This window comes from Canis lupus, chromosome 9 (genome assembly GCF_011100685.1).
Source record: "Canis lupus familiaris isolate Mischka breed German Shepherd chromosome 9, alternate assembly UU_Cfam_GSD_1.0, whole genome shotgun sequence".
Lineage (NCBI taxonomy): Eukaryota > Metazoa > Chordata > Mammalia > Carnivora > Canidae > Canis > Canis lupus.
This window is the reverse complement of record NC_049230.1, coordinates 6,824,926-6,852,764: the sequence shown is the minus strand read 5'-3', so window position 1 is coordinate 6,852,764 and position 27,839 is coordinate 6,824,926. Positions and strand designations below refer to the sequence as shown.

At 50.2% G+C, this 27,839-nt stretch overlaps 1 protein-coding gene across 9 annotated transcripts; it reads left to right on the top strand.

The window, feature by feature from the left end:
• The first annotated feature begins 71 nt into the window (after window positions 1-71).
• On the top strand, window positions 72-26,389 carry CD300A (CD300a molecule). 9 transcript variants are annotated; one of them, XM_038546685.1, is made up of 9 exons: window positions 78-267; window positions 10,751-10,961; window positions 13,997-14,320; window positions 15,045-15,213; window positions 17,709-17,860; window positions 21,666-21,703; window positions 22,104-22,211; window positions 23,023-23,189; window positions 23,413-24,027. In XM_038546685.1, the coding sequence occupies exons 2-8, from the start codon at window positions 10,901-10,903 to the stop codon at window positions 23,158-23,160; spliced, it is 990 nt and encodes a 329-aa protein (XP_038402613.1). In that variant the 5' UTR covers window positions 78-267; window positions 10,751-10,900; the 3' UTR covers window positions 23,161-23,189; window positions 23,413-24,027. The 9 variants fall into 9 exon arrangements, 8 of the variants coding, with proteins under 8 accessions (XP_038402616.1, XP_038402613.1, XP_038402614.1 ...); XR_005364221.1 differs by adding an exon at window positions 25,438-26,389 and having other exon boundaries at window positions 84-267; window positions 23,023-23,880; XM_038546683.1 differs by adding an exon at window positions 9,348-9,456 and having other exon boundaries at window positions 84-267; window positions 23,023-24,027.
• Window positions 26,390-27,839: the final 1,450 nt, after the last annotated feature.

Sequence of the window (27,839 nt, the reverse complement as noted above, 5' to 3'; positions counted from 1 at the left end):
TTCATGTTTCAATAAAAGAATAAGGAAGAAACTGCCCCCTCATCATCCCAAATGAGGCAAGAGAGCTGTGATTGGATGTCACGATGGGCCCACAATCACCCCCTAGGAAAGCTATAAAGCCAGGGCCATCTGCCCACCTTGGGTCACAGAGGCACTGCTCCAAGTGTCCGCCACCCCCAGGAGTGAGCCGCACCGACCAGCTCTGAGCCCAAGAACCCCTGGCAGGAGGCTGGAGAACCCCATCTTCCAAGGAAACAGGGACCTCAGGTAACACCTGAACACAATATTGGGTTCCCCCTGGAGGGCATAAGGGACATCTGGTCCATTGGACCAGTTTCTGGCTCATGGTGATCATAAAGGGAGTTCAGCCTTGCAGGGCAGGAGGGAGGTCCCCCACCCCGTCATTCCTGGGGGCAAGGCACTGAGGAAATACCTTCTAAAATGACCATCCTGGGGATGCCTGAGTGGCTCAGCGGTTGAGCGTCTGACTTTGGCTCAGGGCATGATCCTGGAGTCCCAGGATCGAGTCCCACATCGGGTTCCCTGCATGGATTCTGCTTCTCCCTCTGCCTGTGTCTCTGCCTCTCTCTCTCTCTCTCTCTCTCTGTGTCTCTCATGAATAAATAAATAAAATCTTAAAAAAAAAAAAAAAAAGAGGCCATAACCTCTTCACCTCTAGCTGCCCTCCTGGGGCATACTTGCCCCTCTCTGGGGTCTCCCAGGCCCTTCTCCCTCCTAATCCACAGTCTGCCAGGACTCAGGCCTACGAGCATCCCCAGACAAGACACATGCTAGGGCTGTAGGGTCTGTAAACAGGGATGCCTCTGGCCGCAACCTCACCCATGACCCAAAGGTGGTCCGAGCCATCCTACCCTGTTCCCCCCCCGGGATTTTAATTATATTAGAGAAATAGAAAGTGTAAGCGGCAGGCGGGGGTGGGCAGAGGGAGAGAGGGAACCTCAAGCAGGATGTGGGGCTCAGTCTCACCACTCTGAAATCATGACCTGAGCCAAAATCAAGAGTTGGGTGCTTACCTGACTGAGCTACCCAGGGACCGCCATTCCCTAATTTTAACACAGTTTTGAAAGGATCTGGACTGCCAGAACCATAACCATTAGATATCTTTCCGTCGCTCACACAATGGTTTAACAAATACGTCTATGCTCAAGGACGCAGAGGCACAATGAGTGCAGCATTAAACTCTTCACTGGGACTCCAAGGCCATCCTCCCGAATGGGACTCTCACCCTAATGGCCCTGACCTCTGGGAGCCTAAGGGAAATCTGTCTGGAGGAAGCTTCAGAGTTGCCTATCTCCATCCCCCTGCATGGGTATAAAGAACTCTTAAAGTCTATCGATCCCAGGCCCCTGAGATCATGACCTGAGCCGAAGGCAGACGCTTAACTGACTGAGTCACCCAGCTGCCCTTTCTTTTTATTTTTTTTAAGATAAGGTTTTAATTAAGTAATTAATTAATTAAAGAGGGAAGGAGGGAAGGGAGGAAGGGAGACAGAAAGAGAGAGAGAGAGCTCACATGTGCTCTGAGGTGGAGCTCGACCTCAGGACCCTAAGATTGTGACCAGAGCCGAAATCAAGAGTCAGATGCCTGGCTGACTGAGCCACCCGGGCACCCCTGTCCTATCCTATCCTAATCAATCCTTTCTTATCCACCACCTCTGAGCCCAAATAGAGTCCCGGGCATTCCAAATTCTGCACAGTAGAGTTTCCTAAACGTGTTTGATTGTATGCATCATCTTCGGGAGCTTGTTGAAATGACAGATCCCCAGTCCCAGCCCTTTAGAATCCTGATGCAGGAGGTCTGAAGTGGCCCTGGGAAGCTGTATTCCTAACCAGGACCCCACTGACTGTTACAGTTAGTCAAGCCTGGGGGCCCTGTGGTGGGGACCTGGATGAGTTGTATACCATCCCCACCCCTGACTTCCTTGATGGTCCTATAAAGGCTGCTGGGGGAGCATTGGACCAGCTGGGTGACTGGCCCACAGGGAAACATTCCGTCACTTTTCCATACTTTGGGGATTGCCATGGGGGCAGGGTGTGTGGGGTAGAAAGAAGGAGAGCCGAAGGACCTGAGGCCTGTCGTCCTCTCACACCTCCCAAGAACTGAGGCTCTATTTGGGGTCAGGCTGGATATCCTACTGGAATTTTTAAGGGCTCTGTTCATCCTTCTCCCAGAATTCCTGGAGAACAGAAATCAGATGGGACCGACATAGGCAGGGTCACAGGGCTGGGATTGAGGACCCCTGGGGCCACTTCTCTGCACCATTTCCTGTGTCTGATGGAAGGGAAAGGCCCCCTCCCACCCAGGCCACTGGGACTTTTGCCTTGATCTGAGTACTACTTCTACCTTTTAAGGAAATCCTTTGTTTTCCCGTCTTTGTTTATGTGCTTCGCACCAAAATGTGAACTCCCAGAAAGGAGAATTGAGATAGTTTCATCTTCATGTCCCCATCTCTGGGTTTGGCACAATGTAGGTGGTCATTAAATAGTTGCCAACTAAACTAATAAACCATGCCTGGGCATAGAGTGCCCCCTGGTGGATTCAGAAGTATGGCGGTGTCTCGGGTCTTGTCCTGAAGTCAATTTGGAGTGACTTGTCCAGACCCTGGGGTTCTGGGCAGCCCATCCAAGTGTGACGTCATGTGGGGCCAGAGCCAGCAAAGTGGTCCCAAAGATATGGCTATTGTAGGATGATGAGGGACAGATGAGAAAGGGACACCTAGTCATTGGGGAAAGAAGACCTGGGAAAAGGATTGAAAGAAGTTTGAGCTGTCTTGCAGAAGAGCGAGGACCAGGAAGGCTACTCTGTTGGTTTTGGAGATTAAGGAAGAGGCACAAGCTGTGGCCCACTTCACCTTCCCCTGGAGCACAGCAGGGTGGTGTTGATGCGATAAAGCCAGTAGAGATAGCAACTCCAAACCTTTCTGGGGTGTGGACACTGGGGACTGGTGTGACCATTATCCTCATTTCACGGGTGAACAAGCTGAGGCCCAGAGAAGTTGATAACTCAGCCAAGATGGCACAGTTTGTCAGTGGCAGGACTGGGGTTCAAAGCCAGGCTGTGAGACATCCAGAGTCCCTGCTCTTTATGATCGTCAGAATTCACTCACTTTCTGAGCCAACTTGGTGGATCTGATCCTGTGGAAGGATTGGGGATTGGACACCAGATCCTTGGGTCTCCTCCCCGTGTGGCCAAAACATACGTTCAGAAAGGGGCTCCTGTTGGCGAGGAGCCTTGGGGTGCTTGGGCCTCGAACCCAGAGCCTTACGGTAGAGAACTTAACTGGGAGAGAGGGGAGGGAGGTTGACGAGTTTCCCTGCCTCTGACTTCTCAGTCCCAGAGGTGAGGCTGCTGCCCCACCACCCCCACCTGCAGCCTCAGCCCCACCCTTCTTCTAGAACAGTCTAATTGAGGCAAGTAGAGCAACAGCCTGCTCAACCTAACAGGCAGCTGGGCAGTCCCAGGGGGGTGGGGGTGTGGTGCTTAGAGTTGGCTGCCTGGATGGGTGTCTGAGCGTCCCTTGGGTCTCACCGGCTGGGAACCAGGAGTCCAAGACATCCCAGAGTCTGAGTTCCAGCGTCTCCCATCCCTCCTGGGCAGCCTCTGTCCTGTTCCCTTCTTCATGCTTCTCCCTCTCCTGCCTTCCCTGGCTCCTGGTCCACCACAGAGAGGCCCCCCCTCCACTCTCTGAAGTCTCCACATTCTCTCTCCAAGGGGCGGGGCCTTCCCCTTCTTCCTGGTCTGCTGGCTGGGGGATCTGGAAGGATCAATGCCGCACACCTGGCTATGTGTACAGAAGCCGCTGGGCCTCCCCGCTTGCAGAGATGGACCAGTTATACCTGCCCGACAAAGCCGGCAGCTCTGGCAACCACCGACAGGTGGCGACATGGACCGCCCGTCGCTGGCCAATTCCGACTTGACCTGGGTCCTGGGGGAGCAGCTTCTCTACGGGGGGTGCAGAGGGCACTGCCTCCTGCCTGCTGGGTCCCGCTGCCGGGTTTGTGTTCCCTGGATCCCCCCACCTTGGGAATAGGACCGGGACGGGTGGACCTCCCTGGCACTGCCCCACAGTCTGCCATCGGGCTCGCCCCAGCTCTACCCTGTCCAGTCTATGCTCACTCTGGACCACCACCCCATCCTCTGGAGCCCTCAGGTGTCCCCTGTGGGCCCACCAGAGCTGGAACAGACAGGCAGGGATGGGCTGGGAGGGAGCCAAGGTGGGAGAGGGCAGCCAGGAGTTGAAACATGGAAGGTGTTGGAATTCAGGGTGCAATGGAGCCAGGTAGGAATGACTTGGGCCAGGGCAGGTCAGGGCACACCTCGTCTTTCAAGCGCTACTGACAAGCAGTCCCTGCACCACCGAGCTTCATCCCTCACTTCCTGGGGAGAGGGAGACACCCATTCCCTCTCTTGGAAGTTTTTTTAAACTATTTTGCTACTTGATTTGTTGACAGCCTTCCCTGTTCCTCTCACACTGCAGGAAGGAAGGAATCAGCTCTTTGAAATATTGACATTTGGTCAGTGCCAGGAAGGGACTGAGGGAGATTGGGGCAGGTGAAGGAAGGAGGGAGATAGGACTTACAGAGATAGAGACGAATGGCTGGGGATGGTAGTAGAGAGAAGGTCTTTGGGCTCACACTCACCATGGGCCTCAAATTTTTTTTTTTAAGATTTATGTATTTATTCATGAGAGACATAGAGAGAGAGAGGCAGAGACACAGGCAGAGAGAGGAGAAGCAGGCTCCATGCAAGGAGCCTGATGTGGGACTTGATCCCAGGATTTGGGATCAGGCCCTGAGCCAAAGGCAGATGTTCAACCACTGAGCCACCCAGGCATCCCTCAAATTTGTTTTTTAAAAATTTATTTATTTATTTTAGAGAGAAAGAGAGAGAGAGAGGCGGTGGGGAGGGCAGAGGGAGAGAGAGGGAGAGAACCCCAAGCAGACTCCATGCTGAGTGCAGAGTGCAAAGTGGGACTTGATCCCACCACTCTGAGGTCATGACCCGAGTCGAAACCAAGTGTCTGGTGCCTAACTGACTATGCCACAAAGGTGTCCCTAAATTTATTTTTTAAAAATTAGGTATAACGCCATAAAACTTATTTTTTATGTATATTTCAGTAATTATAAGTAAATCTATAGTTGTGCAACCATTACCGGAACACAATATTAGAGGATTTCTTTCTTTTTTTTTTAAGATTTTATTTATTTATTCATGAGAGACACACAGAGAGAGGCAGAGACACAGGCAGAGGGATAAACAGGTTCTCTGCAGGAAGCCCGATGTGGGACTCGATCCCAGGACCCCAGGATCACGCCTTGAGCCAAAGGCAGACACTTGACCACCTAGTTGCCCCTTAGAACCCTTCTTCAAACTTAGTTTCGACCTTATTCCTATGTGAGTTTGTCCTTAAAGTCCCGGTGTTTATGGGACTTCCTCTGCTGGGAAGGAAAGTATCGTTCCCATAACTCTGCATCTGGGTCCCATCGCCAGCCCACACCGTGAGTTAATATTTTTATAAACTTTGTAATTGTGTGTGTGTGTGTGTGTGTGTGTGTGTAGGTTGCATGTGAAAAGCTTTGATTTGTTAAATGCTCTGATTTTCATTAATCCTTTTTTAGACACTCTTCATTTTGTGATATACTAAGAGACTCAGGAAATGAAAGTGGCTCCAACCTGTCTGGATCTCAGGGAGGTACAGAAAACCAGAAAGAAATACCAGACTCAGGCAAAGTGAGGTGACACAATTAGCTTCACGTTTACCAGCAGGCAGCACGTATAATCCTTACCTGCTCCTTGGAACAGGAGGGAGACACGGCCACGTCTATAACTAGCGCTCACCTACTGCAAAGTCCTATGGACTCTCAGTTGCCTCCTCTAGCCCTTCGAGACACATGCATTCTATCAGCTTCTGGAAATGTCTGTGGGAAGGCTGCTGGGACAGATAAGCAGTGGGGTCAAGGAGGTTATAGGGGTGCATGTGTGTGCATTTGAGGAAGCCTCTGACCTTCCCGAGGTAGGGTCATTCCCAGGGGGTCAGAAGCTCACATGGTCAAACTCGAGGCCAAATGTGCTTCCCGAAGCCAATATTAGAAGTTTTTGAACTGACAGCTTGCTGGTCATCCCACCCCACCCTCTGTCAGCACAGGGGCAAGAGCCAACAGGAACTGTTTTATGTTTGTCTGGCATCATTCTACCCAGAAAGTGGCCTGGGGCTGCTCTTGGGTGAGGGAGGAGGAGGAAGCAGAAGCCGATGATGGGGAGGCCGACGGAGTGAGGACTCCCGGGCAAGCCCATCAATTTGTCAACCTCAGTTACCCAACAACCTCTTCCTTGTCTCACGCCCTGGGGTGGTAGTTTGGTGCCCTCCACTGCTTTCTAGCACCCACTCTCCCCCTGCCCTGGGCAGTCAATCACTCGAGAGGTGTGGTATGGTGGACAGAAGTTGGGGTTCTTGCAAGTGAGTTATCTCATGAGTGTGAGGAGCAGAGGTAAGCACGTTTCAGGGCATGAGTTCAGCAAACAGCAGCCTAAGTGAGGGACAGGTGCGTCCTTGTCTCTGCTGTCACCGCGAGCCTCCCATGGAGGAGGGGACGCAGGGCCTGCAGTACTGCTCCCACTTCACAGAAGGAAATGCCAACCCACTGACCCGAGACACACCTGCAGCTGGAAGGCAGCTCAGGGCCAGACCAGCCTGCGTTACCCCCTATGTCACCACTGGGGTGCGGAGGGTAGGGTGGGGTGCATCCTCCGGGGCTGGATCCCCTCCCCCACCTCCTAGGGTATTAGCAGTGATGCAGGAGACATGAGGGTCCAGTGGTGGCAGGAGGCTGCCCCGGGGCATCTGCCCACTTTGTGTGTCCCTGGGGAGCCGGAAGAGGACAGGCACAAGCGCCGGATGCTGCCCCTGCGCCCCCTCTAGGTGTGCCGGCTGCTGGCCTCTGTTCGGACCTAGTTTCTGCTGAGCAGTGGTTTAGGGTAAGCTCACATCCTCAGGGCTCAGTTGGATGGATCTTAACACACTCGCACCCTTTTAAGTTCTATCCCTTTCTTCCTCCTGAGGATGGAGTTTGGCATGAGGACGGGAGAGGCCTCGATGGCCTGGCTTCTCTGTACCTGTCCCCAGTCCTGGTTTCCCTTCCCTGGGCAGTGCGGTGGGCATGGAGCCTGGGGCTCCCTGCTTTCAAGGAGTCTTACCGTGCGAAGGAGGGTATTCAGCGACACCCCAGCCTGGGCAAGCAAACGCCGAAACAGACACTGCGGGGGACAGGGGTGCAGGAGGGGCTCAGAGGCACCTGGAGGAGGCAGGCGTGCCTTTGGAGGGGATGACTTGAGTGCAGCCTTGAATGAATGAGTAGGGGACGTGCAGGAGGCTGAAGGTGAAGGAATGACCTTGGGGGATGACCCAGGCCCCTCCCACTGCTGATGCCCCAGTCCCCCTGGCTGGGATTCCGAGGAGCCCCAGGGCGCCCCTCCGGGGACACCCAGGAGGAGGCCCCGAGTGGATACTCCGCTGTGCTCCGCAGACCCCTGTGGGACAGGTCTCCTTGCTGGTCCTCTTTCCGGGGTGCAGACATTCTCACATTCCCTCCAGCTCTAGGCACCTGTGAGAGCAGCAGCTCTGTGAACAGGAAGCCTCAGGAGCCCTCTGGGGGACAGACTGCGCACTCAGGCCTCTGGCCTGGACCACCACCCAGCTGCTCACCCACATTTCCATCTCTGTCTAGAACACAGCGTGCCCAGGGCCAAGCAGGGGAGTGTGTTATGGGCCATGACTAGCTGGTTGGATGTGACCCTGGGGCTATGGAATGCACTGGAATATGGGTTTGCCAAGCTGCTTGGGTCCCTAGAGGGTCCAGCCATGCGGGAGTGGGTTCCCTTGAGGTGGACAGACAGGTGGGTGCAGGTGGTCCCAGGGAGTCCAGCGGAGCGGCAGGCGGATTCCAGATGCTTCCAGTTCCCGGTCCTTCCCTGCTGCGCTTCCCCCACTGCTTCTCATTCCCTGTTACCCTTTTACCTCCAGTGATCCCTGAAGATATTAACCCCCTGGAGACGAAGCACCTGGCACATAGTAGGTGCTGGGTCCCCCCTCCCCTCTCATTACGGACTCCCCCAACTGTCAGCTCCTCTTCTACAGCAGCCAGTCATGTGGCTGCTTCCTGCTGGTCAGCCCTCAGTTCCCAGCCTCTTGGCCTCTTGGCCAAGCTTGAGGGGCACCCACAGTGCGGGAGGGGCCTTGAGCTCCAGAAAGGAAGAGGGAGAGGGGTGGGAGCCACCGACTGCCCCGGGGAGAGGGCAGTTCTGGGACTGTGAAGGATCGGAAAGGGAAGTTCTGCCGAGTGGCCTCACAACTAAATGGCCCCCAAGTCTTTTCTGGGGCCCCTGCCATTCACGGGACTCAATGCAGTGGCTGCTGCTACCATGTCCGCCCAGAGAGTCCCCATCCCACGCTGTCCACCCTTGTCCCTCGGACCTCCGAGCATGTGCGTCCACACTGGGAAGAGGCTCAGAACTTGATGAAAGATCCTGTGGTTGTAGGACTCCCCCCCACACCTCAACCCTGAGAAAGGGGGCTCAGGCCTGGGGCTCTCAGGCTTGTCTTCCCCTAAATCGTGTAGACATGTGGTTATTAGGGTGTGATGGGGAAAGTATCACTTCCCTAATCTTCTGACATCGTGTGGCAATTTTTAAAAAATATTTTATTTATTTTAGAGAGTAAGCACGAGGTGGGGCAGAGGGACAGGGAGACAGAGAATCTTGAGCAGGCTCCACACTCAGCACAGATCCCGACATGGGGCTTGATCTCACAACCCTGGGATCATGACCTGAGGTTGGACTGAGCCACCCAGGTGCCCCTCGTGTGGCAATTATGCATCATTTCATTTCTTCCTTCATGTCTGTGGACCCGTTGGGGTGAGCAGTGTGGATGCAGCAGGGACTGATACCCCTGCCTTCCTCCTCCAGGAGTCCAGATGTTTCTCTGTGATCCTAAGAGGAGTCGCACCCCACAGACTTGTGAAGCACATCTCTCTTTCCCTATTGAACCCTATTTTCCTGTTGCCATTCTTTCTTGTTTTCTTTAATTTTTAAAATTTTTTTTATATATTAAATAGGCTCCAGCATGGAGCCCAAGGTGGGGGTTGAACTCACAACCCTGAGATCTGAGGCGAGATCAAGAATTGGATGCTTAACCCGCTGAGCCACCCAGGCACTCCCCTATTGCCTTCCATTAGAGTGAAGATGTATTCCCTTGGGGAAAGACTGGCCTAACAACATTATTACCTCCCATTCGAGTATTTTTATAATTATTATACTGTTTACTACCACAGATCAGCTGTGATCACTGACATTTTGCTGGAGCCACATATTTTACCGACAATTGTGCCAGCACCAAGTGGACAAGCCACAGGAGATCCTAGCCTCCTGCTTCTCAGTCTGGTGGGTCCCCCTCCTAACCTTGACATTCGAGACCATAGCAGTGCCTTTTGGTGGTTAAATTGGAAAAGGTGCACCTCTGGGGAGAGTTGATAATTATTAGACTAAGTACACCACTAAGGATGACACCTCTCTTACAGTCTCCTGTTCCATTCAAGATCTTGATCTTGGAGCTTCACGAGTCTTTTCTCTTTCTTTTTTTTTAAGATTTTATTTATTTATTCATGAGAGACACAGAGAGAGAGGGAGAGAGGCAGAGACACAGGCAGAGGGAGAAGCAGGCTCCATGCAAGGAGCCTGACATGGGACTCGATCCTGGGATCCTAGAATCATGCCCTGGGCCGAAGGCAGACGCTCAACCGCTGAGCCACCCAGGCGTCCCTTCATGAGTCTTTTAATTTATGACTGCATTGTCCTAGAAATTTTTCTGGTGCCTACCTAACTCCGTGCTTGGAACCTTGCAAAGGAGAATGGGCGAGTCTTTTTGGTTCTCTTGTACCTTCCCGGGAAAGGTGCTCCTGTGGCCAGAAGGGAGCAGGAAAGTGAAAATGCCCCAAGGAGCAGGGGGGGAGGGCATTCTTGGGCCTCCAGAGCTAGTGTAGGGCTCCCTCTGAGTGGTACTGGGAATGAGTAACCACAAGCTCTCAGATGACATGTCACATGATAGGACTGGTTTCCTATGCTCATGTGGCCACACTGTGCAAGCTGAGGGCACTCATCACAAGGATGTGTGTGTGTGTGTGTGCACTTGTGTTTGGAGTCTAAGGTCCAGGTGAACCAGGGTGAGAGGGGTCCCTGCAAGTTTGCTGAATCCCTGAGCTGGGACCAGTACAAACTGCATAGGAAGGAAGGTCACAGCTTGAGGACATGTGTCCAAGACTAAGAATCATTGGGACTCTGAGGTCCCTGTGCCAGCTTGGGGGTCTGGGCCTTGAGCTGGGAGCTCATAGTAGGGGAGCGCTCTGGGGCGGCCTCACTGCAGGTGCCACCAGGCCTGGAGAAGGACGCTGGCCCTGGCTCCACCCCACTGGCTCCTCACCCTGACCGCAAGGAAACCAGAGGAATTACTGTGCCCAGAAGGAAGGAAACTGGGCCCTGTGGTCTTGGGGCTGTGATGGAGGGGGGAAGGGTGCAGGCCTGTGCCGCTTGGGGGAGCAGGAGGGCTCCCGGCACTGGAAATGCCTGTGGGATCTGTGACACAGCTGGGATGGGTAGGACGGGGCATGGGTCCTGTGGGGCTCGCCCGTCACCGTCCCCAGAGGCTTTGCTCCCTCAGTGCCCTTCACTTTCTGACCAGCTCTAGGAATAGAATCTAAAGATATTGAACAAGGAAGCAACCGGCACGAAGAAAAGCAGAAGTGGAAGCCTTGGAGACTCGGCCCTCCTCCTCCTCGAAGCCGCCACGAAGCCGCCTGGCTCTGCTGCAGGTGACATCTGTGCCAGAGAGATGGTCTGGAACGGCGGGGTTGCATGGCTGCCTTGGGCTCTGCTGCTTCTCTGGGTCCCAGGTGAGGGGCAGGGCTGCAGGGGAGGCGGCGGTCCCCCAGACCTCAGAGCGGGGTGTGCTCTGTCCAGCACAGATGTGGACGGATGGAAGGGCTGCACCCTGGAGGGGCCAGACGAGGCCCAGGTCATCCACCTGACCTTCCATGGGCCACAGCGGGTGCCCCGATGGGCTTTGTGGGAAGTTTCAGATGAATTATTACAGGAAGAAGGAAGAGAGGGCAGGTAGCAGCAGAGTGGGTAGGAGAGGGCCCCAGAGGCCACTGAGGGTAGGGACCCGTGTCTTGTGCAGGGAGGGCTGGGGACTGGCAGGAGCAGGCTGTGATGGGGAGAGGCCAGGCCTGAGGGCCAGGGTCTCTGTCTCCCCAAGGCAAGGAGGTGGGGACAGAGCAGAGAAGGTGGTGGGAGCGAAGGGGAGGGCAGAGAAGCCACGGGGAGGGAAGAGATGGAGGGCGGCTTCTTCTTCTTCTTCTTCTTCTTCTTCTTCTTCTTCTTCTTCTTCTTCTTCTTCTTCTGGTAAAGATGTTGTTTATTTATTCATGAGAGACACACAGAGAGAGGCAGAGACACAGGCCGAGGGAGACGCAGGCTCCTTGCAGGGAGCCCGATGCGGGACTCGATCCCAGGACCCTGGGATCACGCCCTGAGACAAAGGCAGACGCTCAACCCCTGAGCCACCCGGGCGTCCCGGGATTTAGGGCTTCTCCAGGGAGCAGGGGCTTTCTGTTTCTGGGGATCTGGCCTCTGAGCCTCTCAGGAGCTCTCCACACACCAGCGGGCCAGCCTTGGCAGGTCTGTCCCTGGGGTACTTAAATTCCTTTTGGTTATCTCGATTATAAATTGCACATTTTCTTCGACTCTGTTTGCTGACTAGTTGTCCACGGGTAAGCTATTCCTTTTGTGTATTAATTTGGAGGCAGTCACCCCAGCACGGCTAGTCTGTTCCTTACCCACTCCAGGGAGTCCTTGTGTTTTCCTGGGGTCTGCCTACATGGGAGTTTGTCATTCCTTCTGGATATCCGTCTGTCTCCTTTGTTTCTCTCACTGGCCACAGGCTGGCACAGCCAGAATGATGCCCACGACAGAGGTGGCGGTGGCCATCCCTGCTTTGTCCCTGGTGAGAGCAGGTGTCCAGTGTCTCGCATTAAGTGTAAAGAAGGCATCCACTTGTGCCTCTTTGCAAGACTTTTTTTGTTTTGTTGTTTGTTTCTTTTTAAAGATTTTATTTATTTATTCATGAGAATAATCCCACTGGTAGGCGTCCCTACAAGATGTTTTTAAAAATGGTAGCAATGGGTGTTGGATCCTTTCACACTATCTATGCAGATGATTATTTTTTCTTCTTTTTATTTTATTTCTTATTTTGGTTTTTCTTCTTTGATCTATTAAAGTGGTGAATTCTATTAAGAAATTCAGGGGGTAGCCCAGGTAGCTCAGTGAGTTAGCACCGCCTTCAGCCCAGGATGTGATCCTGGAGACCTGGGATCGAGTCCCACATTGGGCTCCTTGCATGGAGCCTGCTTCTCCCTCGGCCTGTGTCTCTGCCTCTCTCTCTCTCTCTGTCTCTCATGAATAAATACATAAAATCTTAAAAAAAAAAGAAATTCAGGGATGCCTGGATGGAGATCGAGGTGCCTCTGCCCCTCTCTCTCTTTCTCTTTCTCTTTCTGTGTCTCTCATGAATAAATAAATAAAATCTTAAAAAAAAAAAAAGAAATTCAGCTGCATCTTAGTCTCAATATATCATGCTGTCTTCATGAAAAGAATTAGGGAGGTTTTCCTGCTTCTATATTCTCTATAAATGTGCAAATGAAGTTGAAATTATTTGTTCCTTGAAGGTTTGAGAGAACTAACTTACAAAACTGTCCAGGTTTTATTCTTTTTGTTTTTTGAAAGACAGAGGTTTTTTTGTTTGTTTGTTTGTTTGTTTTGCATTTCCCCTCAGCTTTATTGAGGTATAAATAAAAACTGTGGATATTTATGGTGCACAATATGATTTTTTTTTTTTCTTATTTATGTATTCATGAGAGACACAGAGAGAGAGAGGCAGAGACACAGGCAGGGAGAGAACCAGGCTCTATGCAGGGAGCTCAACATGGGACTCGATCCTGGGACCCCAGGATCGCCCTGGGCCGAAGGCAGATGCTCAACTGCTGAGCTACCCAGGCGTCCCCCCTGTGATGTTTTGATATGTGCTGCACCTCACACATCACCAGGAAAGGTCTCCTTGATAATAGGCATATTCACTTGATAATATATATCTTCACAAAAAATATATATATATTCCAGGCCAATATTGGTAATCTATGTTTTCCTAAATATAGAAAAATCATCGGTTTCATCTAAGTTTACAGACTTATTGGTAGAGGCTTTCCAATAACCCTGGTTATTCTTCTTATACATTGTATATGTGTTTCTCCTGTTTTTCTTGATTTGGCTACCGCTAGAATGTTTGTCTCTCCCATTCGAAAAATCAGTTTTCCAATGTATATGCTAATTCCACTGTTTTCTGTTCCTTAACTCCCTAATTTCTTTTTTAATATATATATATATTTAAAAATATATATATATATTTTTTTTATTGAAGTTCGATTTACCAATATATAGTATCACACCCAGTGCTCATCCCATCAAGTGCCCCACTCAGTGCCCGTCACCCAGTCACCCCACCCCCCTGCCCGCCTCCCCTTCCACCACCCCTTGTTCGTTTCCCAGACCTAGCTCCCTAATTTCTGTTCCGACCTTATTCTTTCTTCCCAGGTAGGGGGTACATGCATGTGTTCCTCTCCCGACTTCCTGAGTTGGAGGGTTCTCTTGTTCATCTGGGCTTTACTGGGGTTTATTGAGATGAGACCTCATGACCCTGGGGTCTGGAGGAAGGGGCTGCTGTGATAAAAGAAATCTTGGGAGTGACGGAAGAGGAAGGGGAGGTTCTGGAAGGGGGTGGCTGATGCGAGATGGGGCAACTTTGGTGGGTGACCCCCAGGGCGCCCCTGACCCAGGCCCGTCTGCTGAGGGGCCACACTCGGCTGTTTTCTAGGCTGTTCGTCTCTGCGTGGCCCCGACTCCGTGTCGGGCACCGTGGGGGGATCCCTGAGCGTGCGGTGTCAGTACAAGGAGGGATTCAGAGACCATGACAAATACTGGTGCAAAAGCCCATGTGTGTGGAAGAAGATCGTGGAGACCACAGAGTCACAGAGAGAAGTGACGAAAGGCCGCGTGTCCATCAGGGACCATCCTGCAGACCTCACCTTCACAGTGACCTTGAAGAACCTCACAGAAGGCGATGCAGGAACATACAAGTGTGGGATCGACACACTGTGGGTTGACCCCACCTTCTCCGTTGTGGTGTCTGTGAACCCAGGTGAGCTGTGCACACTCACATGCCCCCTAGTACCAGTACCTGGGCTGCCTGAAGGGTCTCAGGTTGGAATGGCTGCTACGAGCTTGTGCATGTGTGTGTATGTGTGTGTGTGTCTGTGTCTGTGTCTGTGTCTGTGTCTGTGTCTGTGTAGGAGGAGGAGACAGAGAGTCAGGGAGGCTTCCTGGAGGAGCTGGCCTTTTGGCTTAATCTTGAGAAGGGGCTGTCAAGAAGGCAAGGTGTACAAAGACGAGAGGGAGAGCGCTGGTGCCAGCCCTGCGGACACCCAGAGCCGCGCTGCAGGCAGGTGGGAGCTGAGTGGAGAGGCAGGTGGCGCCAGGCGGTGAAGGTGCTGGGTGCAGCATCCAACCAGGATGGTCAGGTTTGCAGGTTAGACAGAGGTCTCAGGCAGGCAGCTTGTGGCTGTGGCCAGAGGGGGATGAAGCTGGAGTGCAGGGGTGACCAAGGGGCTCTCCCGAGGTCCTGACCCTCCTCCACAGGATGGAATCAGGACTGTTGAGCGCGAGCAGTGCAGTGCCCATGTCCCTTCTGGAAATGCTCACTTGGCTCAGGAGGGCCCTGGGGAGACTTTGCCCCCGGGATCCTCCATCCTGCCCCTGCCCTGAGTGAGCATTTTGTGTGAAATCAAACAAAAAATGTATTGGCAAGTAGTGAGTGGGAGAGTCCGAGAGAGCTATCCGGGCTCTGATTTGTGTTTCCACGCCAGCAACAATGTCTACCTCATCTGCCAGCATCACTGTAACTCAGATCTCGACAATCACAGCTGAAATGAAGACCAAGTTGTACTGGTCCTCCTCATCCCCTGCCCCGACCACCACGGGAGCCACCCACAGTGCAAGCAGCCAGGAGGAATTACAGCCAAGTCAGAGTCTGGGGTAAGGTGCCCTGTCCCCTGTCCCCAGTCCTGGAGCTGGGATCTCTCCTCAGGAGTCGCTCAGGGCCAGGGAGAAGCCGAGATGGCAATGGAAGGTAAAGGGACTTCTAATAAGGGCTGATGATCCTACCAGGCAGGTGCTAAATGTCCTACATGCATGTTCTGATCTCACTAGAACTTTGACATTACCAGCCTCATGTTCCAGAGGAGGAGACAGGGGCTCAGAGAGGTTAAGCGGCTTGCCGGCTCCTGTAGTTAGGAGAGGCAGGCTGGTCTTCAGCCCAGGCTATATGATGCAGAGTCTTGGGTTCTTCCTCCAAACTTCTGATTCTTGATCTTTTGGAGCATAAACCCCCAGGAGAATCCCACAATGCTTAAAGAGTCTCTCTCCAGAAAAACTCGTGCAGTTGTAAACCATTTCTGAGGTTCCCAGACTCCTTTTCCCGGCATCACCTTGTGCACTGTGATTCAGCTCTGGCACTGACCACATGGAGTTAGCAAAGGTCCCGAAGGCTGGGGGCTCAGCCCCATAAGACTGCCTGGCTTTAGATGCCAGAGCACTTTGGGGATCCCCTGGCCATCACATTTCTGGCCAACTGGCTATGAATTTGGAGGTGTCCATGAACCCCTTGGGTTTGATGATTGGCTAGATAGCTCACAGAATGCAAGAGAGCACTGTACTTACAAATATGCTTTTATCATAAAGGATAAATAAGGGCCAGTACCAGACAATGAAGAGACATATAGGGTAAGGTCTAGAAGGTTGAACCTGAGCACAGAGCTTCCCTGTTGACTCCCGGGGGAGTTGGGGCACGACACCTGCCTTGGGCATTGATGTGCTCACCAGCCAGGAAGCTCCTCCTAGTTTTGGTGCCTAGAATTCTTGCTGGGGCTCCATTACACAGGTGTGATTGGTTGAATCATTGGCCACGTGATTGAACTCAGTCCCCAGCCCCTGTGGATCTGCTCCCTGAATTTCAGGTTTCTATAATCGTGGGGTTGGTTCTTCTGGTGCCCAGCCCCAATCCTGGCTCACCTCATCTCTTAGCATAAACTCAAGTGTCATGCAAGGGGTCCTTGAATTACAAAGGCATGCCTACTATTAGGGAATTCCCAGGGATTTAGAGCCTCATCTCCAGGAGCCAGGGCAAAGCCTATTCAGATTATTTATTTATCTATTTATTTATTCATGAGAGACACACAGAGAGAGGCAGAGACACAGGCAGAGAGAGAAGCAGGCTCCACGCAGGGAGCCCGATGTGAGGCTTGATCCCAGGACTCCTGGGATCACGCCCTGGGCCGAAGGCAGACACTCATCTGCTGAGCCACCCAGGCGTCCCCAGATTTTTTTTTTTTTAAGTAATCTCCACACCCAACATGCGGCTCAAACTCAAGACACTGAAATCAAGAGTCTCGTGCTCTACCAACTGAGCCAGCCAGGCGTCCCATTCAGACTCCTTATTATATGACACCCTGAAGCCCTTCCATGGGCCTCCTGTTAACCCAAGCAACAATCTTAACATTAGCTAAGGCCTGAACACACCACTTCCAGAGCTGACTGCAGATGCACATGCAGGGGCAGAGCTAGGTTTTGTGTGGCTTGGAGCCTGGGCAATTTGGTATGTGTGGGGGAGGTGCATCTTAGGAGAAAGACTAGAACGTGATGAATGCAAACTAGACGTATAAGAAGGACCTGGCAAGTGGGGGACCCAAAGTCAGCTTCCCACCTGCTGCAGCTTGTTCAAGTGTGAAACAGCAGAACTGCGGGACGTGTGGGTGGTGCAGTCAGTTGAGTGTCCGACTCTTGATTTTTAGCTCAAGTCACGATCTCATGGTTGTGGAACTGAGTGAGCCCCGTGTCCGGCTCTGCAAAGGGTCTGCTTGAGATTCTCTCTCAGCCCCTCCCCCTACTCATGCAGGCACACACTTGCATGCTTTTTGTCTCAAATAAATAAGTCTAAAAAAAAAAAAGAAAGAAATGATAGAGCTACAAGGTGATCTTTGGTAGCGGTGTTTGTAGTTGCAAGAGACTGTGGGAAATGCCAATTAAGAGGGAAGAATGGAATGTGTGTCTCTGTTGTGGAATACTATGCAAGCTGTGGAAAAGAGTGGGGGTTCTCTTTATGCACAGACATGGAGAGATGTCCACGATGTATTGCTAAGTAAAAAAAATATATAGTGCTGTATTATGCCTCCTTTGTGTGAAAGAAAGGGGAAAGTAATGTACATTTAGATCTTCTTCTATCTGAATAATGAGACACACAGAAAGAGGCAGAGACAGAGGCAGAAGGAGAAGCAAGCTCCTTGCAGGGAGCCCGATGTGGGACTCGATCCCAGGACCCAGGGGTCACACCCTGAGCTGAAGGCAGACACTCAACAACTGAGCCACCCAGGGGCCCCTGGAAGGTTCTTAAGTACACTGCATGTGTGTACAAAGGAGACTATACTATTTTTTTTTTTGAAATGTGACCTTATCTATCTATTGCAAATAAACGGGGGGCCTACAAAATCCCTGCCTGCTCGACACGGCCCTGTGTCCCCCTCTAGGCTCCAAGTACTCCTCTCCTTGTTGGCACTTCTGCTGCTTCTGCTGGGGGGAAGCTCGCTGCTGGCCTGGAGGATGATTCGCAGACACAGACGGGTCAAAGGTGAGTCAGCTCCCTGCCAGGTGCAGGGTGAGCGGGCACACTCTCTCATTTTCGAGGCTCTGTGTCCTTGTTCCCCAGAATGGGCATCAAATGTGTACCCTCAGACCGCACACCCTGGGTGACCCCAGAGACCAGACCCCAGAGGAGGTGTCCCCGCTATGGTGGATGCAGGCTGTGGGAGGCGGCTCCCTGGAGGATTGTCTGTGAAGCCATCACCCTCTTCTGTTTAGAACCTCCCACACCTTCACAAGTCCAGGTCTCTCCACAACCGGTCCTGCCCACCCCCTGCCCACACTCTGGAAGGCAGCTGTGCCCGACTTCCTACAACTTGGTAGCAGCTATGACATCAGTCTCTCCTGCGTTTGCTCTGGGCCCCTAGAGCACCTTCTCTGCTTCCTTTTGCCGGCTCAGTCCTGGTGGGCCTCCAAGGCCCTCAGACTTCTTTTCCTCTGGCTCCTTCTCCTGGCTCCCCAAATGTAACTGGGGGCCCCTCCTGGCTGCACCTCTGTACATGCACCATCATGCCCCTTTCACCACCGATTCTCCCCACCTGCTTCCTTGCCGGTCTCCCCACCAGCCTTTGCTACTCCTCATGGTCAGGGGCCATAACTTGAAAACCCACAGAGTTGGTATTTGTTAACCTATCTTTACTATCTCCAGCTACAAGGGCACCCCAGACGCTTTTGGCATCCTGGTGCCCACTTGCTCTCCTCTGGGCTCAGATTAAAAGAGAGAACACATGGGACACCCAGGTGGCTCAGGGGTTGAGCATCTGCCTTAAGCTCAGGGCGTGATCCCGGGGTCCTGGGATCGAGTCCCACATCGGGCTCCCTGCATGGAGCCTGCTTCTCCCTCTGCCTGTGTCTCTGCCTCTCTCCATGTCTGTCGTGATTAAATAAATAAAATCTTAAAGAGAGAGAGAGAGAGAGAGAGAGAACACTTGTAATGCACCCAGCACTCTGTCTGGCGCTCAATAAATAAGCACTTAGTAAACTCAAAGGGCTCATGAAATAAAGCAAGGCACAGAAAGAAACAGATGTGACCATCTTGTTGCTGGCTGGGGGCCCAGCTGTCACCCAAAGGAGCGCAGATTTCTTTCCTAGATGGCATGTGAGCCTTACATTTCCTTCTCGACTCTAAAACGCCTTGACTCCATGACTCAGGGGCATCTGTGGTGTGTGCAGCGCAGACGCAGTGCTCCGGGAGCCTGGCTGAGCTAAGGGCCGGGAGGCGCCCCCTCTGCCCCACACCCCTCCCCACCGTGGAGGCCTGTAGACGCACAGTCAGCCCTAGCATGTGTGTGCCTGAAGCAGGGAAGGAAAACCACTTCCTCTTCCCCGGCTGCTCGTCCCACATCACTTCCGAGTGCCCTCTCCTGACTTGGACCCATGCGTGGTGACCTCCCACGAGACTTTCTCAGCCCTGATTGCCTCAGACCTGTGGGTTCTAGCCCTCTCTGCCCTTTCACCCAGAGAGCCTCCTTCTACAAAAGGGACATAGGATGGTTGTAGAGCATTCAAAACATAAGTAAAAGCACAAAGAAAGAAAACATCCCCCATAATGAATAAGGAAGGAAACATCCCATAATAAATAAGAAATGCAGGGAAAACCAGCCACTGACGGTTGAGGTGTGTCCTTCCAGCTGCCTTTCTTTCTTTCTTTCTTTCTTTCTTTCTTTCTTTCTTTCTTTCTTTCTTTCTTTCTTTTTCTTTCTTTCTTTCTTTCTTCTTTCTTTCTTCCCCTTAAAATAAGTTTATTTAAGTACAAAGTGAGTTGAAGAAAAATAGAAGCACCTTGGTTTTTTTTTAAATTAAATTAAATTTATTTGAGAGAGCGCAAGTGTGCATGCATGTGGGGGAGGGCAGAGGGGAGGGACTCCTCAAGCAGACTCCCCAGATGATGCACCGAGCCTGACTGGGGGCGGGGGGAGGGGGAATCCCATGACCCTGAGACCCTGACCTGAGCCAAAATAGAGAGTCAGATGCATTCAACGGATGGAGCCACCCAGGGGCCCCCTCAGATGTTTTTCAGTGTTTATTTATGCAGATATGATTTCTCCCTTATGGTTTGCTTCAGACCACAATCTCTCTTTTACAGCTTTTTTTTTTTTCCATTTAACCTATTATCATTTCTGTTGCTGCTGTGAAATGTTCTAGAAGTCTCTTACTGCAGAGTTTAACAGTATGTGTGTGTGTGGGGGGGGGATTACACCTGGCTTCACTGATCCTCTGGAACAGGAGAAAAGGCTTCTGTTCAAGTATCTTGACTCTCGGCCCCATCCCTGCAAGTTTCAGCCCCTGTCCCCTCATGGTCCCTGCCCCTCTTCCACAGCCTGCCGCCTGCCCTGTCACACCTGCTGGCGGTTGCTTCACCTCACCTTGCTGTCCTGAGCACCTGCTGTGATGCCAAGCTCTGCGGGGCTCTAGGGGACATGGGTGTGACCAGGGGAGACGGGCCTCCACCTCCCGCATGCTTCCTGTCCAGCTGGCTACTGTCCAGCTGGTTCACTGCCACGTTCCCTCCCAAGAAAGGTCCCCCTGTCTCTTCCCCACCAGCCTTATCCCTCCGTGGCGCCAGGTGGCCGGTCCCTAACACTTCCCAAGGATACATCCCCTGAGGGTCCATGTGTCTCACCTTCGACTTTGGGGCTCTTGGAGGGTCGGGCGGTATCTCCTCCTGGTGCATGGAGTGAGGTGGGCTCTGGGGGTGGCCTGGCCATGCAGCTACACCAAAGGCATTGTGGCTCTGTGCGCACCCCCGCGGCCCACCAGCTCCTGGGTCCCTGGGTGGCAGGGGCCAGGGATGTGCAGAGCCTGACCCCGAGGCAGGACTCCTGCAGAGCCACGCTGCAGGTGCTGGAAGCCTGAGGCTGTGTGCCCTGAGCCGTGACCCCCTTGGAGCCACGGGACCCTCCTGTGTGTGAGGGACAGCACTGCCTGCCCCCCAGGCCAGGGAGTACAACAGATGACCCCTGTGACCTCTCCTGGTTTGCTGCAGTTCTATGTCTCCCAAAGGACATAGAACTATTTTTTTAATTAGAAAAAAAATTTTTTTACATTTATTTATTCATGAGAGACACAGAGAGAGAGAGAGAGAGAGAAAAGAGAGAGGCAGAGACACAGGCAGAGGGAGAAGCAGGCTTCCTGTGGGGACCCCAATGTGGGACTCGATCCCAGGACCCCAGGATCATGCCCTGAGCCAAAGGCTGATGCTCAACCGCTGAGCCACCCAAGCATCCCTAAAAAAATTTTAGGGCTTCCTAAAACACAAACCTATCCCCAGCAGTTCTGACTCCATACATCTGGGGTAGGGCCTTTGGTTCTGCTTTTTTTGTTTATTGTGGTATAAAGCACCTACCATGAAATTTACCTTCTTAACCATTCTTAAGCTTACAGTTTGGTGATGTTAAGCATTTTCATGTTTTTGTGAAAGAGATCTCCAGAACTGTTTCATCCTGCCAACAGGTGTCCCTAAACAGATGTCCTTTTCCTGTTTTTTACCACCTGGGAACATTCTTCGAGTGACTGTTTTGAGAACTAGCTTCGTTTGGCCACTTTCCCCAAGCCGGTGCCTTCCCGCTGGTTCATTTCTTCACACCTCCACTCACTCATTCATTCGTCTTTTCCCTCTTCAACCGATTCACTCTTTCCCAAAGCCTTGAACTCCTCCCCTGTGGCAGACCCCAAGTGGCAGGTCCCCAGGGCCAAAGTCTCTAGGGAAATTATTCCTCCCGATGGCTCATAGGGATCCCCATTCCTCCCTTGTTCTGGGATTCAAACTGCCAACTCTTCTCTTGTCTCTTTAGCTGGTGAGAATTCAGAGCCACTCCGGACCCCTGGTCAGGTAAGACGGGCTGGAGGTGTGCCGAGGTGGCTGGAGCTTCAACAATCCCACTGGCCAGTGGAGGGCTGAGTGCATCATCGATGGATAGAGTGGGGTGCTCACCCAGAGCAGAGAGAATGATCCCCGGAAGATCTGGTCATTGGGTCCTCTCTGGAGCTCTGGCCATAGAAAGTGGAATGAGGGAGAGTCCTTCGATGCTGACGTTGGGGGGCATTCAAATACTGCCCAGAGAAGACCAGAGCGGGGGAAGGGGGAGGCAGGCGGGGAGGCTGGGGCACCCAGAGGATAAAGGGAGTAGGGGAGATGTCCGCACACAGGCAAGAACAGAGGCTCCTCTGGGCTGGACCATGGAGGGGCTCCGTGGACCCCCATCAAGACCCCCTATCTCTTGCCCACCCAGGCTACTCAGCAAGGGGAGCTCTGCTATGCGAATCTGGAGCTGCCAATGTGGCCACTTCGGGCAGAGCCTGTGCAACCGAGGCAGGTGGAGGTGGAATATAGCACAGTGGTGAGTACCAGGGCCTGGCTCCCACATGGGGGTCCTGGGCTCTGCTAGAGGCACCACCCTGGAGTGGCAGGGGGCAGAGAGGGAAATGACAGGCCGGCGTGGTGATCTTGTGCCCCCTCCAGCACAGGGCCACACAGAAGGTGTCGATCCTGCCAGAGCTTGGTGTCATTGTAGCTGGGGTGGGAGATGACGGGGCTATCGAGGTGGCCAGTGATGCTCAACAGTCAGTAAAGCATTGCATTTATTAAGCACCCACTGTATACCACGTGTAAGTGTTAACGCCTGAGATTTCCCACTGTTTTGGTACCATCATCTCTTGGGTATCAACTCTGCTTTTCAGATTTTTAATCAATGACCCCCTGTAGGTCAACCCTTAGGCATCGTGACTATAAAGCAGAAAATGGAAGAGGCTCCCCTCCCACCCCCACCCTGGGGTCAGGACCCACCTGCTAGTGAAAGAGTTCAGGGAGAGTTTCGGGGGCTAGTTTTTGGAGAAGATGAAGGGGAGATATGCACCAGACATGTGGCCCTGAGACTAGTAACATCCTTGTTTTTCTAACTTGGTGATTAATGATTAATGAGCAGATCCCAGGTACCATCCCCCAGCCTGGGTCTGATGCCTGGGACTTTGTGCTGTGTTTTCACAGGTAGGGTGAAGCAGGGGTGTGGGAGGGACAGTAGGAGAGGATGCATCCCCATTTGCACTGTGAAGATCCCCCCACACCCCCCTTGGGTGGCCCCCATCTCCATCCTGAGCTGGGGGCCCATGCCTCCCCCATCTTTCCCTGAACCTTCCATCTCTCTCTCTCAGCAGAAGGCTTCCAGGGAAGAACCCTACTACTCATCTGTGGTGTTTGACTTCCAGAGTGAGGATTCTAAGGCCAACAGGATTCGCTCCCAGAGGACCCTGGAGCAGGAGACACAGTACAGCGTGATCAAGAACACATAAGTCTGTGTCACCAGCCCTACCATCTGGAGGTCTCTGTGGGCCACAGAAGCCCAGGGACAGCCCCCATAGCCCTCACCCACATCCCACTCAGCCTGCTCCCCTGGACGGTCATCAACAAGGCAGCTGGGCGCCATCAGCCTGGCTGGCTTCCCTGACAATGAGTGGGAATGGGATTCCAGTGGGGTCCCGCAAGGAACCCTCCATCCCACCAGTTCTTGTCACATCCTTCCTCTCTTCTCTGCTTCCTTCCAGCTGTATGTGGAGAGTGGGAGTTCAGTCTCCCATGTGGCTCTGAGAAAAGACGTGGCTCCCATAGGATAGTATCTCCAAATACCTTTATAAATCACAGCTCCATGGAAGTGCCTGGGATCACTGCGGCATGGGGACAACTGGCGGAGAGCTCGGGAGAATACAAAGGCCCTGAAGATGGAGTCTCCCTTGTCTCATGGACAAGGATCCTGAAGCACAGAGAGAGCAGAGTCTTGTCCATGCCTCCAGACCCAGTGGCACATTTCTCTAGACTCTTAATCTTACTTTTAATGTTAAGACATATCAAGACAGTTTGAAATATCTTGAGAGAAGAAAAAAGTTATTTAAGCCATGCTTGCTATGTGTCTGCAATCCTGTATTAAAGAAAACTCCCTTTTGAAGGCTGAATAGTATCCCATTGTGAGGATATATCACCCTATGCTTATCCTTTCATCCATCGATAGACACGCGGTTGGTTTTCATGTTTTAACGATTGTGAATATGTTGCTATAAACATGGTATTTAACTATCTCTTTGAAACCCTGCTTTCCATTCTTTTTAGGTATATACACAGAAGTAGAGCTGCTGAATCATTAGATAAATCTATTTTTAAGCTTTTGGGGAACTGTCATCCTTTTTTCTACAACAGCTACATCATTTTACATTCCCACCAGCAGGCCACAAGGGTTCCAATTTCCCCACATCCTCTCCAACACTTGTTTTTCTGTTTGTTTGTTTGTTTGTTTGTTTGTTTGTTTTGATAGTAGCCACCCTAATGGATGTGAGGTGGTATCTCATTGTAATTTTGATTGGCATTCCCCAGCGAGCATCTTTTCCTCTGTGTGTCTTTTTTTGAAACATATTTATTCAAGTCCTTTGTCTAGTTTTTTAAAAATGTATATTTTAAAATTTAAATTAAATTAATTAACATACTGTATTATTAGTTTCAGAGGTAGCGATCACTGATTCTTCAGTCTTACATAATACCCAGTGCTCATTACATTACATGACTTTGTTCAGTTTTGAAATGAGTCTTTTTGTTGTTGAATTTTGGTTGTCCATATATTCTGGATATTAAGCCCTTATCAGATACATAATTTGAAATTATTTTCTCTCATTCTGTAGATTGCCTTTTTACTCTGTTGATAGCATTTTTGATGCACAAAACTTTAATTTTCTTGCTGTCTCATTTGTCAATTTTTTCTTTTGTTGCTTCTGACCTTTGGGTCAGATCCAAAAAAATCATTTCTGAATTCAATGCTGTGAAGCTTTTGACCTATGTTTACTTCTAAGAGTTTTATAAATTATGTCCTATATTTAAGCCTTTGATCCATTTTGAGTTTGTTTTTGTATATGCTGTTAGGTAAGAGACCAATTTAATTCTTTTGCATGTGGACATCCAGTTTTTCTAGCAATGTTTATTGAAGCAATGTCCTTTCCCCCATTGAATGGCCTTGACCTCCTTGTTGAAAATAATTTGGCCACACATATGAGGGTTAATTTCTGGATTCTATTTTACTCCATTGGTCTCTATGCTTGACTTCATGTCAGCATAACTGTCTTTTTTTTTTTTTTAAGATTTATTTATTTATTTGAGAGAGAGAGAGCGTGTGTGCAGGGGGGGATGAGCAGAAGGAGAGAGAGAGAGAGAAAGAGAATCTCAAGCAGTCTTCTCACTGAGTGTGGAGCCTGGCACAGGGCTCTATCCTAGGACCCCGAGATCATGACCTGGGGGGAAACCAAGAGTCCAACCAGGTGCCCCAGAATCACTGTCTTTTAATTACTATGGTTTTGTAGTTAAATTTTGGAACCAGAAATGTGGGCTCTCTTTTTTTTTCCCAGTTCTTCTTCAAGATTGTTTTTCCTATTCCATGAGGTCCTATAAGATTCTGTATAAATTTTAGGATGGGTTTTTCTATATCTACAAAAAATGTCATTGGGATTTTGATAAGGATTGTATTGAATCTGTAGATCACTTTTAGTAGTATTGACATCCTTTTAAAAAGATTTTATTTATTTATTTAACAGAGAATGAGAGAGAGAGAGAGCATGAGAAGGCAGAGGAAGAGGGAGAAGCAGTCTTCCTACTGAGTAGAGAGCCCAACACAGGGCTCAGTCCCAGGATCTTGGGATCATGACCTCAGCCGAAGGCAGACCCTAATTGACTGATGATCCATTAAGACACCTCCGTATTAACATCTTAAGTTTTGACATCTTAACAATATTAAACTTTCCAATCCATGAACATGGAATATCTTTTCATTTATTTGTGTCTTTTTTAATTTCTTGTTTTGTAGTTTTGTAGTTTCATAGTTTTCATGGTACAAGTCTTCTACTTTCTTGGTTTAATTAATTCCTAAGTATTTTACTCTTTTTGATTTTACTGTCAGCGGAACTGCTTTCATAATTTCTAGATTGTTCATTGTTAATCTGTAGAAATGCAACTGATTTTTGTGTGTTGTCTTTGTATCTTGTTACTTTGCTGAATTTATTCATTAGTTCTAACTTTTTTTCTCTTTTGGTGGAACCTTGAGGGTTTTCTACATGTAAGAGCATATCATCATCAAACAGAGATAATTTTACCTCTTTCTATCCAATTTGGATGCCTTTTATTTATTTTTCTTGCCTAATTGCTCTGCCAGAACTTTCAGTTTTAAGCTGAATAGAAGAAGCACAAGTGGGTATCCTTGCCTGGTTCCTGACCTTAGAGGAAAAGCCGTTAGACTTTCACAATTGAGTATGATGTGGACTTTTCATACATGGTTTTTTATTATGTTGAAGTAGTTTGTTTCTATTCCTAGTTTGTTAGTATTTTTGATCATGAAAGAGTGTTGAATTTTGCCAAATGCTTTCCTGCGTCAATTGAAATGATCATTTTTTCCTTCTTCATTCTATTCATGTAGTGTGTTACATTGATCAGCTTTTCCATTGAAACATTTTTGCATCCCCGAAATAAATCCCACTTGGTCATGGTGTGTAATCTTTTTACCATTTTGCTGAATTCAGTTTATTAGTATTTTGTTGAAGATTTTTTTGTATCAATGTTCATAAGGAATATTGGACTATAGTATTTTTTTTCTTTCAGTGTTTTGGCTGGATTTGGTATCAGGATGATACTGATCTCATACAAGGAGTCTGGAAATGATGCTTCTTTTTCTGGGTTTTGGAAGATTGTAGGAAGGATTGGTATTCATTCTCCTTTAAATATTTGGTAGAATTAGCCTGGGAAGCCATCTGGTTCTAGGCTTATCTCATCAGGATATTTTCAGTTACAAGTCAGTTTCCTTATTTTGTTATTAGTCTGTTCAGATTTTCTTCTTCTTCTTCTTCTTCTTCTTCTTCTTCTTCTTCTTCTTCTTCTTCTTCTTCTTCTTCTTCTTCTTCTTCTTCTTCTTCTTCTTCTTCTTCTTCTTCTTCTTCTTCTCCTCCTCCTCCTCCTCCTTCTTCTTCTTTTAGAGAGAGAGAGAGAGAGAGCTCATGCAAGTAGGGGGAGGGATCCAGTGAGAGAGAAAGAGAGCTCAAGCCAACTCTCTGCTGAGGGCAGAGCCCACTGTGGGGCTCAGTCTCACAACCCTGAGATCATGACCTGAGCTGAAATCAAGAGTTGGTCGCTTAACTGGCTGAACCACCCAGGTGCCCCAAGACTTTCTTTTTTTTCTTTTAAGATTTTATTTATTTATTCCTGAGAGACAGAGAGAGAGAGAAAGATTGAGAGAGAGAGAGAGGCAGAGACACAGGCAGAGGGAGAAGCAGGCTCCATGAAGGAGACGTGGGACTCGATCCTGGGTCTCCAGGATCATGCCCTGGGCTGAAGGTGGCGCTAAACCGCTGAGCCACCTGGGCTGCCCCACGACTTTCTTTTTCTTGACTTAGTTTTGCTAGGGTCTAGGAATTTGCCCATTTCACCTAGGTTACCTATTTAGTTGATGTATAGCTGTTCATAACAGTCTCTTGTAAATCTGTTCCTATGGAGTCAGCAGCCATGCTCTCACTTTCAAGTCCAATTCTGGTAATTTCAGTTTTCTTTCTGTGTGTGTGTGTGTGTGTGTGTGTGTGTGTGTGTTTTGTCTATCTAGGCAAAATTTTGTCAGTTTTGTTGTTTTTTTTTTTGAAGAAACAGGTTTTGATTTCATTAGTTTTCTGGGTAACCCCCCCTCCATTCTCTATCTTGTTTATCTTTGCTCTAATCTTCATTGTTTCCTTCCTTCTACTAGCTTTTGGGTTGTTTTGTTCTTTCTTTCTTTTTTTTTCTTTTTTCTTTTTTTTAGTTTCCTAAATTATAAAGTTAGGTTTTTAATTTTAGATCGTTCTCATTTTTTAACATATGCCTTTATAGCCATAAATCTCTCTGTTGGCACTGCTTTTTATCCATCTCATGTTAGTATGTTGCATTTTTGTTGTCATTTGTGTACAAGTACTTCTAATGCCTT